The sequence below is a fragment of the Mustela putorius genome, unplaced genomic scaffold (genome assembly GCF_011764305.1).
Source record: "Mustela putorius furo isolate JIRA1106 unplaced genomic scaffold, ASM1176430v1.1 tig00003863_pilon_pilon_pilon, whole genome shotgun sequence".
Lineage (NCBI taxonomy): Eukaryota > Metazoa > Chordata > Mammalia > Carnivora > Mustelidae > Mustela > Mustela putorius.
In genome coordinates, this window is record NW_025422015.1 from 29,656,445 (window position 1) to 29,673,849 (window position 17,405).

At 36.3% G+C, this 17,405-nt stretch overlaps 1 protein-coding gene, 1 long non-coding RNA gene and 1 pseudogene across 3 annotated transcripts in view; 2 read left to right on the forward strand and 1 right to left on the reverse strand.

The window, feature by feature from the left end:
* Positions 1-17,405, forward strand: part of TRDN (triadin) — a 389,840-nt gene that overhangs the window by 137,387 nt on the left and 235,048 nt on the right. The window contains exon 10 of the mRNA XM_013063299.2: positions 15,206-15,287. Within this exon, the coding sequence (XP_012918753.1) occupies positions 15,206-15,287 (82 nt within the window). The remainder of the gene's footprint in view (positions 1-15,205; positions 15,288-17,405) is intronic.
* LOC106007198 overlaps positions 1-17,405 on the reverse strand; it is a 52,180-nt gene that overhangs the window by 16,340 nt on the left and 18,435 nt on the right. The window lies entirely within an intron of this gene.
* LOC101692286 lies at positions 3,064-4,172 on the forward strand (annotated as a pseudogene).

Consider the following 17,405-nt stretch of genomic DNA (forward strand, 5'->3'; position numbering starts at 1 on the left):
TGTGCAAGATGAAGACGATGATGAATTTTGCAATATTCACACTAATGCTACCAGTTTCAACATTCTGATGTTCAACAGTTGCTCAGCATTTTCGAATCAGCCCTATGACTGCTCTTGTAGCCTCTGGTATATTTTATATTTGAGTTTTCTAACATAATCTATGTTAAGACAAAATAGTACTGTTCTTACCACATAGTAGTAATAATTACACCACACTGGAAGATAATATATTTTGTCTATTTATATGCTCATCAATATCCCCGTTGATATGCTCAAAGTCATCCTATTAATCAATTTCCCAACAGTTACTAAATCCATGGTATATACTTAATAATAGTGGTCATAACATGAATTTCAAAGCAGAAGGAGATAACAATCTAGTCAGATTATTACAAGGAAAGCAATGAACAGTACAGAGCAGCTAGGGGAGAAAAGTGGGAGAAGATACCAATTAAGTACGAAATCATATCAGTAGATTATACTCAATATAAATGTCTAAAGAGGAGAGTGCCACAGAGGTTAGGATAGGCTTCTTAACAGTGTAGTCTTGATATTTGTTCAATGCTTACCTACAGCCTCATTGTGATTTTTATTATCAATTACTTATAATGAGTTTATTACTTATTTTTATTTAGGTAGTCGACTTTCTCACTCTCAGAGGGGCAGAATAGTTATATGCACTTTTAATTAACAATACCAAGTATGAAGTCAATACAGGGTAGAAACTGAACAAAGTAATAGCTCACCATATGGATGGCTTCTACATGCCTGGGCATCCTTTCAAATTAGACCCCATTATCCCTTAGTGTGTATCCTTTGTCATTCATACTTTAATTATTTATATTACACCTCTTAAATCCCCACTACTCTATTTTATTCAGTATTTCTGATTCATGGTTGACATGGAGCTTTCCTGAAAGAAATACTGTCACCTTCAAATCACTTTCTGTTGTAACCATCCACAGTGTTTAGGTAATGAGTGTGTGTTTAGTGGCTAAGACTCATTTTTAACAATTAGAATCTCATACAGAGAATGAAAGAAAATAGATATAGAAAAAGGATCAATACTGTCATTTTGAAACATGCTATAGAAAACAACCTGATGATTTAATACACTCATAAAACAGTTACATAAGAAGTAAATGGCCTCCATTTTCCATTATTCATGATAGGATTATATTAATGATGATTTTCTCCCAGAGGAATATTATTTTTTTGTATAATTATAAATAGCCTCCTGACAGTCACTGGATAAGCAGTGTGTATTGTTTTAAATGACAAAATAGTATCAATTATACACAATTTAAAACAGGAAGGGAAGTTGGATGACTTCCAAATGTGTCATTCAAGGGAGAATATATTTGTGAATTTAATTGGGCGTTAAAGCCTATTAAACAGTAATTATCAACATGTTACCATTTATCCTTTATCTATCAAGTGCAAGTATTGAAATATTTAAGTTTATGTTATATGCCTGTAGTTGAAAAGGTGTGGAGTTTTATTGTCTTTTTTAAAGCACCCAGTAGAGAATTCTCTGCTAAAACAAAACGACAAATACTTTGTCTCCTTCTGAGATAAATTTCAAAACCAGAAGGTCTTTTTTTTAATTGGTTCTATAATTTGTCCTCAAGCTTTTCACATCTCTTTGAATTGTTTGTGAACATGGAATATTTGCACGTGTCAGAGACAATTAACCAAAACAAACAAACAAACAAAAATGAAGAAGAGGAAGAAGGAGAGGAAAAAGAAGAAGAAGAAGAGAAAGAGAAAGAAGGAGGAGGAGGAGGAGAAGGAGGAGAAGGAGAAGGAGAAGGAGAAGGAGAAGAAGAAGAAGAAGAAGAAGAAGAAGAAGAAGAAGAAAGAAGGAAGAAGGAAGAAGGAAGAAGGAAGAAGAAGAAGAAGAAGAAGAAGGGGAAGGAAGAAGATTTCCCACAAATGGAGGATAAGGGTAGGACAGTCACAACATCCCTTCCTTTTGGCAAGTCTTGTGTGGTGTGGAAATAGCTAAACAGGCTGGTTGAAAAATGCCAAATTGATTTTATTTTAGATGAATGAGATCCCTGCATAAAAGAAAAACAACACTGTTTGTTCGTTGTTTGTTTGTTTTTTGTTTTTCAAATGCCATGCAATAGCTTAAAAAAGTAGCTCTCTGCATTTGAGGATATGAGGAAAGGAAAATCACAAAGAGCCTTGGTTAACATGGCTTACCTAGAGTCGAAGAAAAGCTCAATAATACTTATACTTTCCTGCAGCTACCTACCCTTTCAGGATTTTTTAGGATGATCAGAGATGATGATGATGACAATATTGATGGAGAAAATGGAAAGATTTACCACTTGCCAAATCCTCATGCTATTCTAGGTCAGGGGTTGCGTTAAACTCTGGACATGGATTATCTCGTTGAGTTCTCATCAAAACTTGGAGCAACAGGAGAATTGTAAATATATTTTAAAATGGGGGTCACTGCCTGTTAAGTCTCCCCCCCCCCTTCATTCTGTTTTCTAAGAGTTATAATTTAAGAAAAACTCACAATGTCTTTTCTCATATAATGCAAATTTGACATGCACTCCTAAATGTTCTCAGTACAACTGCCAAAGAAAGCAAACGACCTTCTGGTAACTTTTATATGTCTTTATTGTTTGGTCATTGAAAGGAATCTGGTTTGGAAACTCCAGGCAGAGGGCACTGGGACTTCACACCTAAGAGCATAAATAGCTTTTCACCAAAATTACTGAAGGAATCTTGGATATGGTTTATTTTTAAATTTCCTGGGGTTCTATTAAGCTGGCCACAGGCCTGATAAAATATCACGCAGCTCCATGATTAGATTTTTAGGCGTATTTTATTCTTAATGGTTAGAATGACTGCAAATTGAGATGGAGGAGAACATAGAATAAACTTATTTCTAAGGTTGTAGGTGGGTCCTTAAATTATCAAGAATGAAAACAACATATTCGAGCAGTTTAGGAATTGATTTAGCAATCAACTGTGCCAGCTGCTTTCTGTCAATAACCTCTTTGGTAGAATCCTAAAGTCAGGCAGAAACACGTTTCTCGCCAGCCTCGGTTCTCACGCGCCATGGCGACCCCCGTCCAGCAGCCTCCTCAGTAGAGCGGCGGAAAGCGCAAAGGCAAAGCTCAGTATGTGCAAGCCAAGCGGGCGCGGCGCTGCGACGGCGGCGGGTCCCGGCAGCTGGAGCCCGGGCTACAGGGCATTCTCATTACCTGCAACATGAACGAACGCAAGTGCGTGGAGGAGGCGTACAGCCTGCTCAACGAGTACGGCGACGACATGTACGGGCCGGAAAAGTTTACAAAGATCAGCAGGCCTCTGGAAGTGAGGGAGAAGATGATGACATGGAGGCTGCCTTGAAGAAAGAAGTTGGTGACATTAAAGCATCGACAGAGATGAAGCTAAGGAGATTCCAGTCAGTGGAGAGTGGAGCAAATAATGTAGTCTTCATCAGGACACTTGGAATAGAACCTGAGAAATTGGTACATCATATTCTCCAAGATATGTACAAAACCAAGAAGAAGAAGACTCGGGTTATTCTACGTATGTTACCCATTTCAGGCACATGCAAGGCTTTCTTAGAAGATATGAAAAAATATGCAGAAACATTTTTGGAACCCTGGTTTAAATCTCCAAACAAAGGAACATTTCAGATTGTATATAAATCTCGAAATAACAGTCACATGAATAGAGACGAAGTTATCAAAGAATTGGCAGGAATAGTAGGCAGCCTCAATTCGGAAAATAAAGTGGATCTCACTAATCCGCAGTACACGTGGTAGTAGAAATCATTAAAGCTGTCTGTTGCCTGAGTGTTGTGAAAGATTATATGTTGTTCAGAAAATATAATCTCCAGGAGGTGGTAAAGAGTGCTAAGGACCCATCACAACTTAACCCAAAGCAGTCCGTGCAAGCAGGAAATGGGAAAGAAGCTAAATTGGAATCTGGGAACAAATCAAACCAACATGATCCAGCAGAAGGAAAAAATAACCAGCAGGCGGTACCAGAAAATAATGAGGAACTGGGGCAGACAAAACCAAGATCTGAGACACAGGTGGTGAACGAGGGAGGAGCTAAACCTGAACTTGAAAGTCAAGTCACAGAAAGATCTGAGTCAAGTGAAAATGATCTCTCATAAGGATTAAAAAAAAAAAAAAAAAAACCTCCTTTGGTGTTGCAGGTGGGTTTCCCAGATGGGGTTCGGTAAGATAGTGCTAGGATTCCATATAAAATTACGACTGAAAATTTGTTTTTGACCTTTGTGCGCTGCATAATGCTGAACTCATAATATTGAACGGTGATTGAGAAACCCCATTAATGGTTCTGTTGGATATCTTTTGAACCCCCTATGCCAGTGTGCAGTTAGGCCTATATGCATTTGGTTGAGCTAGGAGAGGCTATGGATAATGATGAACACTTCTGTGGAGCGGAGGGTGGAGGCAAGATGGCGTTGCTTCTCCCTCCTGATTATCTTCCCCAGCCTCCCCTTCTGTGCTGGCATCTGACTTAGGGGAGCAAACAAACTCTGTAAAAGAGAAAGTCATAGGGAAATTTTCATTTAAGGACAGAATTTTTATATGTTGCAACTCAGCTGTCCCTTCCTACTTTTGTTGTAAACATTGCAAAAACATGGGTCTTACAGGTTTAGAAGTGAATTGTTTTTGTGACTTTTTTCTATCTTTTTGTGATTCTGTTACTTAGTTATGTCAGTTTTTACATTTTATAAACATTTGTTACAAATATGATGGTCCAATGCTATAATTTTTGAAGACATGGTGTGAGATAGAAGAGGACCATTTTAGACATAGAACTATAGACATTTCTGCTAAGGTTAGTGATGAAGAATTAGTGTTCTGAGTTTCTTCAGTATGGCAGTGCAACAGGAGACACAAATTCTTTTTTTATAGCAAAAGCTACTTTTCAAGGGTCTTACATAGACTTAAATCCAAGCTGTTCTATTGCATTATGTATTGTCAGTGGAATGCAACTTACAAACCTAGCATTTCTCCAGCAGTTGTAACTGTAAGTCAAAACCATTTGATGAGTAAAAATATTTGTTATTTTAATGGCAAAAAAAAAAAGAATCCTAAAGTCAAACAACCAGAAAAGGCAAGAAACAGAAGGAGCCATTATTTGTTCTTCCTGTTTAGATAGTTTACAAAAATGTCAAGCCTCCTATCTCTTAAGAAGTGAATTGGTTATTCTACTTGTAAATTATTTTAATACAATCTATAAGTGTAATGATTTTGTCTTGGGAGCCATCTTTTCTCTCATTTCCGCATTTTTCTGGTTACTCATATTCCCAATGATCAATAATCTGGTGTGACTTGATTTTCCATCTTTGAGTAAATCTCTAAAGTGTGTTCAATCTCTAAAAAACAATACTGAATATAAAGCCTGAACTATTACACTTAGACTTGAGAGCTATGACACATTAAATGTACTCATATTTAGATACAGGCTATGTTATGATTACCTGGTTGGTAAACAATAACCTTATTAGAACTGATTCTTTTGTATTGACAACAATGTCCAGTTCAATTAAATGAACAATAGCCCATTATTTGTTTGTATGTTAATATGTGAGGGAGGAATCATGCCTAGTGATATAAATGAAACCTGGGATTTTAACTCAATTTGATTTTAATTCAAAATTGAGATTTTGTGAGATTTATTATTGAGATGTTGTGATTTATCTCGAAAACTATGCATTTTTAGTTCTTCTCAATTACGTTTTAAAAATTCACACATAAATACCACATTTTAAATATTTACCATGGAAAAAGGTTGATTTTTTAAAATTAACTAAGCATATAGTTTATTCAGATCTTTTTAATATTTTTTCAGTTTTCCTGAGATAATTGACATATTATACTAATTTTAAGTATATAACATGATGATTTGCTCTGTGTATATATTGTGAAATGATTACCACAATAAGTTAACATCCATTTTCTCACATAGTTACAATTCTTTTTCTTATGATGCAAACACTTAAGATCTAATCTCTTAGCAATTTATAGGCAGTATTATAGTCACCATGCTCTGTGTGACATTCCTGGGACTTATTTATTTTATAATTAGAAGCTTGTACCTTTAGGTTTTCCTCCCTCCTTTCACCACCCCCCTCCAAACCCTCCACCTCTGGCAACCACCAATTTGTTCTCTGTATCTATAAATTCTATAAGTTTAGATTGCAGATGTGAGATCATATGGTATTTGTCTTTCTCTGTCTGGTTTATTCCACTTAGCATAACAGCCTCCAGGTCAGTCCATATTGCTGGAAATGGCAGAATTTTCTTCTTTTTATGACTGAATAATATTCCATTCTATAGATGATAGATGGATAGATAAATAGATTCCAGTTCCAGTATATACATATATCATATTTTCTCTATCCATTCATCCATTGATGGATAGTTGGACAGTTTCCATATGTTAGTTATTGTAAACAATAGTGCTAAAAGTTGATTTCTAGTTAGGTGAGCCCATTTTTATTCTATAGCTTCTCCAACTACTCAACACCCTAGAAACTAAGCATCCCCATTTTGGTAAAGAATGTTAGATATTTTTGACATTGGAAAATAGCATCTCAGAGACCTAACTTGAATACATTATAACTTTGAATATTGAGTTAACATAGCCAATGTCAAAAACGTATATTATTTGTACTTTCAGTCATTTCAAATGAATAAGACTTAAAATGTCCATTATAATATCACTTTATTATAAGACAGAGGACTGCATTTAAGATGTTTTTTAAATTCTTATAAAATGATATCATTGACTATATATACTATTGCAACATAATTGCCCATAATTAATTTAAATTATTTAGCACTTACTATTATTCTAAATGTTGTTATATATTTTACTCATTCTTTCTCTCTATACTATTTCTAAAATAAATGCAAAACACAAAGATGACATGCTGCTGGGCAAAGAGCAGCACAGACAATTTCTAAGTCGCTTGGGTGAATTTAACAAGTTGTTCAACTTTAGACTTCAATGTTTGGCACTAAAACACCGTTCATGTTACATCTATAGGTACAGAGATATTTGGGCTGAAAAATACCTCAATGGATAATCTATATAGTTTTCTTTCCACCTAAGGGGACCTGCAGATATTCAGAATATATTGCAAGTAGTATTTCTTGACTGAACTACTTAATGAAGCTACATTTCCTCATCTTTGGGCTTTAGCTCACTTTTTCTCACAAGCCATAGTTAAACACATTAATGTATCACTTTCATGGAAAGATTGTTGTTCCATTCATAAATAGGTAAAGATTCTCACAGAAAGAAAATGCTTTGGTCTGGAACTATGATTGATTTTTAAATAAACAGATAGATAAATAAGTAAAATTTCATTATTTTGTTGGAAATATTTTGCACTCAATCAAGAACTAAAGAAGCTATTCTTCAGTCTGTTCATATGCAAACATTCTAGAAAGAGTGTGAGAGAGTAGCATTTAGTGACATTACTGATTCACTCATTCCCTTAGTCATTCATTTTTCTCCTTTATTCATTTTCCCTTCCCAAGTATATATTGCTATTCTAGATTTTGTCCTTAAGTTGCGCAAAGTCTAGTGAAGATTAGAAAAAAATGGAGGGGGGGTGGATGGGAAGGAAGAAAAACCCAAACTTGTAAATAAACAAACAATAAGCCTTGAGGATCAGAAGGTAAAGTGCATCCTGGCTGCTCTGGGAATGTGTAGAGCTGGGAGGAGCGTGCATAGAAGAGAACCAAGGGAGGTGATAATACAGCCAAGTTCTGAGGAATCACCAGAATAAGCCAGGTTCTAGGAAGTTTCATCACTGAGAATTTACAATCCCAGAGATATTCGATTAGATAACAAGTAGGATATTTGCATTCTAAGTGCGTGAGTGCATTCTAAGTTTTTTTATTTCTTCTCATTGAGACTGAAGTCCATCTAACTTGCCTCATTAATCTCTTTCCCTCCCAGCTTTGACCTTTGCACTTAAAAACATATAATTCATTTTACCCTTTTGTCTCCATCTTCCTTCTTTACTCTCTGCCCCTTGGTTGACTTTGCTTGCAAATATGATTTGTTATGGATTTCAAAGACTTATGGTTTTGATAATTAGAAGAACTAAGAAAAGTGAGGAAACAGTAATTCTGAAAATTCTGAAAGCCTCTTACTTTTAAAGTCTATCTAGAATTGTGGAAATGAGGTCAGGTTACCAAAAAGATTGATTTAAGTAGTGAGTCTTTTTGATGGGCCCCTGAGGTCTATTCAGCATCTAATTAAGCTTAAACATAGCATGGCCACTGAAGAAAACTATAAAACTCTTCATAGTATGAAATAAATACTTACAGATCTTTCGAGGGTTATGAATCATTGATGATAAAAGATGAGATAATTGACATTTATCTTAGCCTTCTGAATAGATAGTAAATAAATAGAAAACATAAAAGGAGTGGGAAAAAACCTTAATCTTAAATTGGATCTCCTCTCAGTGCATGATTTTGTTAAGCTATTTCCACTTCCAGAAACCATTTTTTTCCATTCAAAAAACCAGGGTGTTGGAATAGTTGATTTTAAAGGTCTCTCCTACACTCCAAAATTCTATGATCATGCTTCTGTGCCTCTGTTTTTGTTAGGTCCCAAACATCAAGTATTCCATCATAATCAAGGTATAAGGATGAATAGAACAGTGATATGATCTTGAATCTTATTTCCTTTCTTTAGTTCACTGTTCCATGGAAAATCATTTCTACTTCATAAATTGGAGATGAAGAGGAAAAAACACTTATATTACCTTTATCATTTTTAATCAAAAGAATGTATGAAATATGCATTTGGCTACTATTCCATGCTTTCCATCAAAGTGAATATGCAAATATATAACACATGGAAATATTAGGGAAGCTTTTTATCAGGATGCAAAGAAACCTTTCCAATAGAAACATTTTGGCCTGAAGGAAGTTCTTTGATCTAAAAAGTTGAAGCTTTTGGTGTTTTAAAACCCTTATAGTAGTGTTGTGTAGCCAATTTTTACTAGATAATCCATTGCTTAAAACTTTTCTAAAATCATAAAAAAAACCTTGATAATTAATTACCAATGAGATATATTATTGGAATGACCCAATAAAGTAACTAGGGCTTCTACTTCAGTGTCCTCTACACAAGACCTCTGCCAAACTGAAAACTGTATATATAATCCAAGTGACAACGACTAAGCAGTTAGTCCATAAACAGCACCTAGCTGGGTAAATGGATATTCTTATTTGTTCCCAGAAGCTCAAGTGAAATGATTTCTTTCCCTCACTTCCTACCCTAAATTCATTTAATAGTCCAGTTGGGTTATGTCAAAATGTACTCTGAATCCATCCACTTACCTATAGCTTCTGTGTTTTTCATTGATCATATATTAAAAAACACCATCCACTACTCAGAATAGCATTCCTTATTACTCTTTATTGATACGTTTTTGATAGGATACTTATTTGTATCTTACTTACTTATTTAGTATTTTTTTGCCTGTCCACTAGAATCTCGGCCCCGCGAAATGGGTGATGTTCATTGCTATAACTCTATATCCAAAGAAAGTGCCTGGTACTCAGTAGGCATTCAATAAATACTAGTTGCATAAATGATAGAACCTCAACCCAACTAATCCAAACCCACGTCACTTCCTCACTTGAGTTATTTCAATAGTCTCTTCCTGATCTCTTGCTGCCTGTCATATCCTTTTCTCTATGTTGTTTTTGTTCACGTAACAGTCAGTAATCTTTTAAAAACCTACGTGCCTTGCTAAAGCCCTAAAAAAGCTTACCATTGCCCTTAGGACAAATCCAAACTCAACAGAACAGCCTAGAAGACTCTGATATGAGCTTGTCTCTGTTCTCCATCACCAATGACCTTTAAGCAAAGCAGCCTGGTCCGTAGCTTAGGTTTATCACGTCAAGAAGCCTTTTATCAGACATCTTCCTGAAGTTTGCTCCATTGTATTTAAGTCAGAGCTGCAGTGTGTTCCGCTTGGAGGCAGGGCCACTTCCTATATTATGCATTTGCATAATTTGTATGCTTACACATAGACCCCCATTCTGATTCCCCTACCTTAAGACAGCAGGCCCTGGACTGGAGCTGCAACTGCCCAGGAAAGAGCTGTCTCTTAATTTTGTCTCTTAAGTAGGTTTTCCTGGCCAAACCTTGCTGTGATGGACTGCATGCGCTGAAAAAGCATGAATTTTTCTAATCTGCACAAAGCTCCATAAGTTAGCAAAATCCAGTTTCACGGTAGCCCTGCTCTTCCTTTTCTGTCCACTTTAGCATGATCTCCTTCCCCAAGGCATTGTCTGATTCACCACTCTGTTTGGATAGCTCGACATTCCTGAGATCGGGAATTACCGGCCTTGCTTGTGTTTTGCCCTTCTCCCTCCATCTCTGCCCCACTATGCTCCTTAACAGCAGGGTCTATGTCTCTTCACTGTGCTCCCCCAGTGATTTCATTTGTGCTGATGCCCATGAATACTCAACAAAAACCCCGCTGGAACAGAGATGATTGTTCTCTAAGTCCTTGAAACAACGGAGACCCAAGTTAAGTGATAATTAGCCCTGAGTACCACCCTCCACAAGACCACATACAAGGGAGGCAAAGTAGCTCTGCAGAATTTAGCAGTTCATGCGTGGCAGGTATAAAGATACCAAATTGATCCACCCACCTCATACGAACTCCTGAACGTTTTCAGGTGTTTCTTTACTGCTAAGAGCCTCGTTTCATGGGCAAATGCACAAACCTGGGATTATTATACAAATGGTCTAAAATTTTTGTTTTAACAGATGGGGTGGGGAAAGGGAGGAATGGTTGACACCCCCAATCCTTCAGATCCCCCTCCCAAAACTAAGGCAAGGGAAAGACACTTGGTAAGGAGACTTGAAGATCAAAATGTCCCTATTTTAATAAAGGACATTAGCACAATCACATGTCTCAGACTAAGATATAAAACCATATTTAATTTTACTATTTGTTCAATTCCAAACTTTAAAAATGGTATTCCACATGTTATAAAAATACTCAAAGAACATTGTGCAATGCCTACAACTAATATTATTGCTTTAGCAAATTTAACCATCATTTTCCTGCTAAATTCAGATCTCCCCACTTCCTTGTTAGTCATAGATTCACAACTGATTTTTATGAAACTGAAAGAATGAATAAGAATCTGTAATTATGTTATACAGTGTATTACATTTTTTTAAAAATGTAAGTGAATTTTAACTCAATGGCCACTTATTAAAATGACACCTTCTCTATCCCAGAATCTATCACCATTCATTGTTGGCAGTACAGAAGCCTTTCGAAGAGTCTATGATCTTCTGGATGTACTCAGTATCTCCAGGAGAATGTAATAGTGGCCTTAGGAATTAAATATCTATCAGGCATTAGAGGAAAACATCTCCTCAACATTTGTTTCAAGATTTAGGGGATAGGCTTTAGTTGTATAGAAATGTTGTGGGGAATATCCTTTGATAAAGAAGCCAGTCGAATTAAATTTTAGTATAGTGCATTGTTTTTTACCTCATGCTATCTGAATTCAGCTCCTAGCCTCCTGCTTGACTTGAGATTCTGAGTAATTCCACTCATCGTTTCTAGCAGTATAAAGAAAACATTGGTAACTTAGATCATTAGAAGGAATGCACACTGCCTACTATCCTCAGTGGAATTTGACTAAACCAAAATAATCAAATTCACTTGTGTGAGAAAAGACTCAGAACAATACAATATTGGCAGCTTACAAATGTGCCATTCAGGTATTATGGAAATAGCCCAGCCCAAATCACTCAAGAAACAAAAATAAAGCCAATTCATTGTGTTCGAATGTCAGAGGGATTTTCAGGTAATAGCTTGTAAAATGAAGGACACCTTTATAGAGTTCTAACATAAATTTCAGCAACCTAAATTGTTCCTTCAGAGAGTAACAGTCCTCAGAAATTCCAAAGGAATATATTCCTAATAAAATTATAAGCTTCTTTCCTATAAATGAGTTCTATTTCTGTCATGTTTAATTTTATCTGTTGTTATGTTTTTGTTTATGTACTGCAAAGTCTGTTTCAAGTCCTCTTGTGTAATTAGATGGGATATAAATTATAAGTTCATTATTGAAAAAAATTAGTGTTTTGAGTATTTACTATGTGTTAGATGCTGCATCACTTAATCCCTGTAACAGCACTAAAAACTCTCCTCATTTGTGCTCGCTTTGGCAGCACATATACTAAAAACTCTCCTCATTTTATAAAGGCCCTAAACTGAGGCTTGGATACTTTAGGAAATTTTCAAGTTTATCCAGACTGTAAGTGATAAAGCTGAAACTCTCACATACACAAACTCTCACCATTTGACTTTAAACATAATCTTTATAGTAAAGAGCACTCTTTATTATAAGATTCTATTATTAGTATAACATTATATTAGCATAACTTATCATATATTACTCATACATAAAATGGTCTCTGATTTCAATAATATTCTCTGACATTATTTGAACCTAAAAGAAGATTTTTCAGTCAGGCGTCATGCTCAAGGATGACGTATCTGATTTGTTACGGTGCTCCCTACCACAATAGACATTTGGTCTGAACTGATAATTGCCCTGCCAAGGTGACAGAGCTGTCACTATGAGGCAAGAAGACTTCTGGCTTTTTCTTTCTCTTTCTTTGATCCTGCTTCCCGGCTGTGTCCATTGCCTCACAGTGATACAATCAGCCATCACAGGGAGCATACTATAGTTGATCACAGTCATAGGGAATTTCTGTTATAGACTAGATATTACACTTTCTGCTGCAGAAAGCACCAGAAAGTTTGTTTGTTTTAAGAGTCCTCCATACTTTAGCACCCATGCCTTGTTTTCACCAGATTCTCTCTGTGTGGAATCCCTTCCTCTCCTCATTTTGTCACCAGCAAACCCAGGTCAAGTCTTTAATACAGGTCACAGTTGATTTTCTCCAGGGGTCTTTCTGCAACATCCCCTCTTTATGTATTATTTCCCCTCACCACACTCTAGTAGAGCGATCTATTATCATGATCTAAGTCTATTTTAGTCAGTATATTAGAAACCTCTTGAAGGCAGAGCTGGAGTTTAATGGTTTTGGTATTGGCACACAAGAAGGGCTCACGAAAATGTTTTTAAAATAAAATAATGACTTTATGGTTCCTCCAGGAAAATCTAAAAATACATTAGAGTATAAATTATGAATAATTCCCCTGGAAAGAATTTTGTTTTGAAATAAATTTCTAAAAAGCTTATCAAAACTATAAAGGATTGTGATTTTCCATCATCACTGTTCATGAAAGTATATGACAGGGTAAAGCTATCTAGATTGAACAGGAACCATTCTATGAAGATATTTTTGAAAGCCTCAGTATTTGGAATAATTGATTTATATTCATGGTCACTTGTATTTTAAGCTTTAGTCATTTAGTTAACTCCTTTCTAAATCTAGATTATCCCTAAATTTAAGAGCTACAATATATCAACCCACCTTAGAAATAGTTTCTCAAGAACAGCTCTCAAGCAAGACTTGGGAATGGGTATTTACAAGTATATATCCCTTTGACTTAAACAGAAGGTGGAGACTCAGTGTGGAAGCTTCAGTCATCTGTCCCACCTGCAGTCACGGACCCCTTTGTCATAGATGACCCTTTTCTGACCTTAGCAGTCTGAAAGCAGCTTTAAGCACCTCAAATCTGGAGCCTCCATGGAAATTCAGCTCCACTTCTTAGTTGCTGAATGGCCTGAAAACCTGTTCACTTTAGTTTTCAAACGGTAAAGTGAAAATACACCTACATCCTAAGGAGCTTGTGAAGATTAAATAACTTAATATATCAAAACTGATTGTGATGGTTCTAAGCATAGAGTGAGCAGTGTATAAATGTTAGCTAGGAAAAATCATGGAAATCAAATTGTTTTTAGAGTGCCCAGCCTCACCTTTTCCTTGTGCAATGAAAGAGGAACTTGCATGTTGCAATCTGTTTCTATCACATCTTTGCTCTCAGGAGGGAAAAAAAAAATTGACGATAATATGGATTGATACTTTTCTAGGGATATGGCCTGCATGCTATGAAACGATGTCCTTTTATGCATACTTGAACATGCTCAGGAATCACCCTGGATAGGTCTAACAACAAGGAAATCCTCTAAAGAGTGGAGACTAACCTCTGTGTGGCGTGAGGGCTCGGGCTGCTTCCCTTCTCACCAGTACAGAACGTGGCGTGTGCGCCTATCCATATACTCTGCTTGCTAATCAACAACCCGCCAGAGCAAACTAATTTTGACAAATTCTAAAAAAGGAAAACTTCCAGTAAGCAGGCAGGTCTGCTGACATTTGGTAATATCTAGTTGTCAGTGAGATTTCTAGAAGGTGCACATGCCCACGTCAATTCCTGGATTTAAAAGAAACACAGGGCAGAAGTTTCTGGAATGAAAATTAATGATAAAACATTTTGCAAGCATTTCATAGGGGATCATATGTTAGTTAATGTTTACAGTTCATGGCCTGGATGGTTTTGGTTAATTAAAGAAGCCACTTGGGATAAGGAAGCACTCAGAAATGACTGTGGGTTTTTATACAGTTCATAATAAGCCCAGAGACTTGAGGGAGCCTTTCAAGTCTCTATAAAACTGAATATATTTTCCCTTTGGCCCATTATTTACTTAACTGCAGGTCATTTATTTTGGCAGGAAAAAATGTACCTGTTCAATATCAAAAGGCCCATGAATTTTAACCTTCTTTTATTGCCCTATTATATCATTTGAGAATTTTTAGTTAAATGAAAAAATGGTGATTTCTCTCTATATTAGGAGTCTCCTCAGCTTCTGTGATTTTTAGTTTCCATAATTTAAAGTGCATATTGAAAATAAATTGCTTTATTTGATTGCATGCAGATTTTCCATTAATGAAGTCCAGTAGATATATTTAACATTGTATATACATCTATGAAAAGTAATATATTCAGAAATGGGTCTGAAGATAACGGAATCTGTGTATGTATCCACTTAAAGATCTCACCTAATAACACTTTTCTTATTGCATAATAATATGAATTTATACTTTGGAATATGAATTATGCATGTTGGGGACAGATCTAGCTATTTTAGTCATGGATATTAAATTTGTTAATACCTTTTTTTCCCCCCCAATACCTACTCCTACATTGTGTGCAAAGGCCAAAGCCCAGCCTTACCACCTCCATTACCAACAGAACAAGCTTCCAGACCCACTCTGGCATCACCTCCTCTGGAAGGCAAGTATTTTATTTTTCCTAAGGTCTTCTCTATTGTAGATAAAATAGAATGTAGAGAAGTAAAACAAAACAGTAACAGCAGGAACAACAAAATCCATATTTTCTCAAGTAGTTTTAGTATGTCTTAGCTGAAGGTTACTTTTCTTGAAATTACAACTTGTTGCTTTTTGGAAAACCAAAAATTTCCTCTTCAGATTTTATATTGGTAACTATCAGCTTCCAGAGGGATGGCCAGTTTCATACTCTGGAAACCAAAGCAGAAAGTACAGGGACAAATGGATAAGGATATGCCTTGCAATTCTTGAACTTTTACCACAACTTGACCAATTTAGTGTCTTAAGACTCTGGTGCCAGTGTTTCTGGGTTTGAATCTGAATTTCATCTCTGATCATTTGAGTAAATTTTTTGAAGTTACTTGAATTCACTCTTCATGAGTTTTATCATCTATAAGATGGGGCAAGATAGTACTCACCTCACAGAGTCAGTGTGAGGATAAAATGGGGTGTGTGTATGTGTGTGTGTGTGTGTGTGTGTGTGTACCAGTTTACAAGTGCTTTATAAAATTAGTAGCTAATACTACCACTCGTAAGTTGTTCTTCAAAATACAATGCTTCAGGACTGGCAAAATTAGAAGAGGGAAATGTCACCATATTTAATTTTGCTAGAATTTCAAAATCATTTGTCTTTACTTATTCATCCAACTATAATTTATTAAATCCCAACAATGAGATCACATCAGGCATTGCCTAAAGTACTGGGGATTCAGAGTACAATAAAAAATAGTTCCTGTCCTACTAAGACTCAGTTTACAGACATAAAATTAAAAGTAATTAAAGAGGAACCAGATATAAAACATAAGTAATCAAAGCCCAGTGCACCATTAGTGTTTTGCAAGAATACAGATAGAGGTCTCCTTCACACCCTCCTAGCACCTTTCCACTCACTCCCAGCTCTGTCAAACCTGAAAGGGACACCACCCTGCTTGTCCAAATTCTAACCTCATCTAGCAAACAGCCGCTCTTTGGTTTCCTTCTGAGACTAGAAGTTTCATTTAGCAGGAGGCCCAAACAGTCACTGGCAGCAGAGAAAGAACTGTCTGAGGGAGGAAAATTCAGGATAGTAGGATCTGGAGTGTAAGAGAGAAAAAAACCCAGGTGGCCACACCTTATTGCCCCCACAGACTCCTAGACCCAGGGCAAGGTGTAGCCAGAGGAGTATAAAGCACACAGCTTGCACAAGGTGCCCTGGCTGCTGGCTTCTAAGAGGTGCACTGATTACACGACGTAATAAGAACCAAAAACTAAGTCCCCAGACCCCATTCCCAAATGAGCACTGTGGAAGCTTAGAGAAAGGAAGCTTAGAGAAAGCACTGTGGCATAGCTCTTCCTGGAAGAGGTGAAGAGGACTCTAGGAAAAGCTTCTCTGCAGAAGTCACTATGGAGCTAAAGTCACAAGAAGAGGGAAGAATGAACAAGGAAGGCAAGAATATTACCAATAAAGAATTGGCATATCCAAAGGCATGGAGATGGGAAAGGAAGGCATTTGGTCCAGAGGAGTAGAAGTAGCTCAGCATGGAGAGAAAGAAGTCATGGAGAGGGTCTGGGACAGCTCATAAAAAGGCATGCAAAAGACAGCTTGTGATGTGCCTTGTAGCTCAGCCTTGGATTTATTTGTATCATAAAGTTCTTATTATAGAACATTGAATAGTAAGGTAAACCTGCAATATACTCAGCCTGCAGATACACTTATCAACACTTTCTATTCTGGTCTATCCAAACTTTCTCTTCTTTCCTTTCTTTCTTCCTTTTTTTTCTCATTGTGTTTGTATTTCTTTTGCAAATCTCTAAAATCATGCTATTTCACCAAGCTAAGGAATTTGTATTTCCTTTTAAAATTTTTGAGACATGGTTCAAAATTTAAAAGTTACAGAAATGATATAGGATAGAAAATCTCCTGCCCAGCCCTATGCAACAACTACCCAGTTGTCTTTATAGGAAACTGATGTTCTTTTCTCCAGAGAGAGTCTGTGCATATACAACCATAAATATTTCCTCCTCAGCTAAGAGATTTTAATTTTTTTCTATAGAAGACAAGGAATTCCCTATGGATGGGATAGACAGGT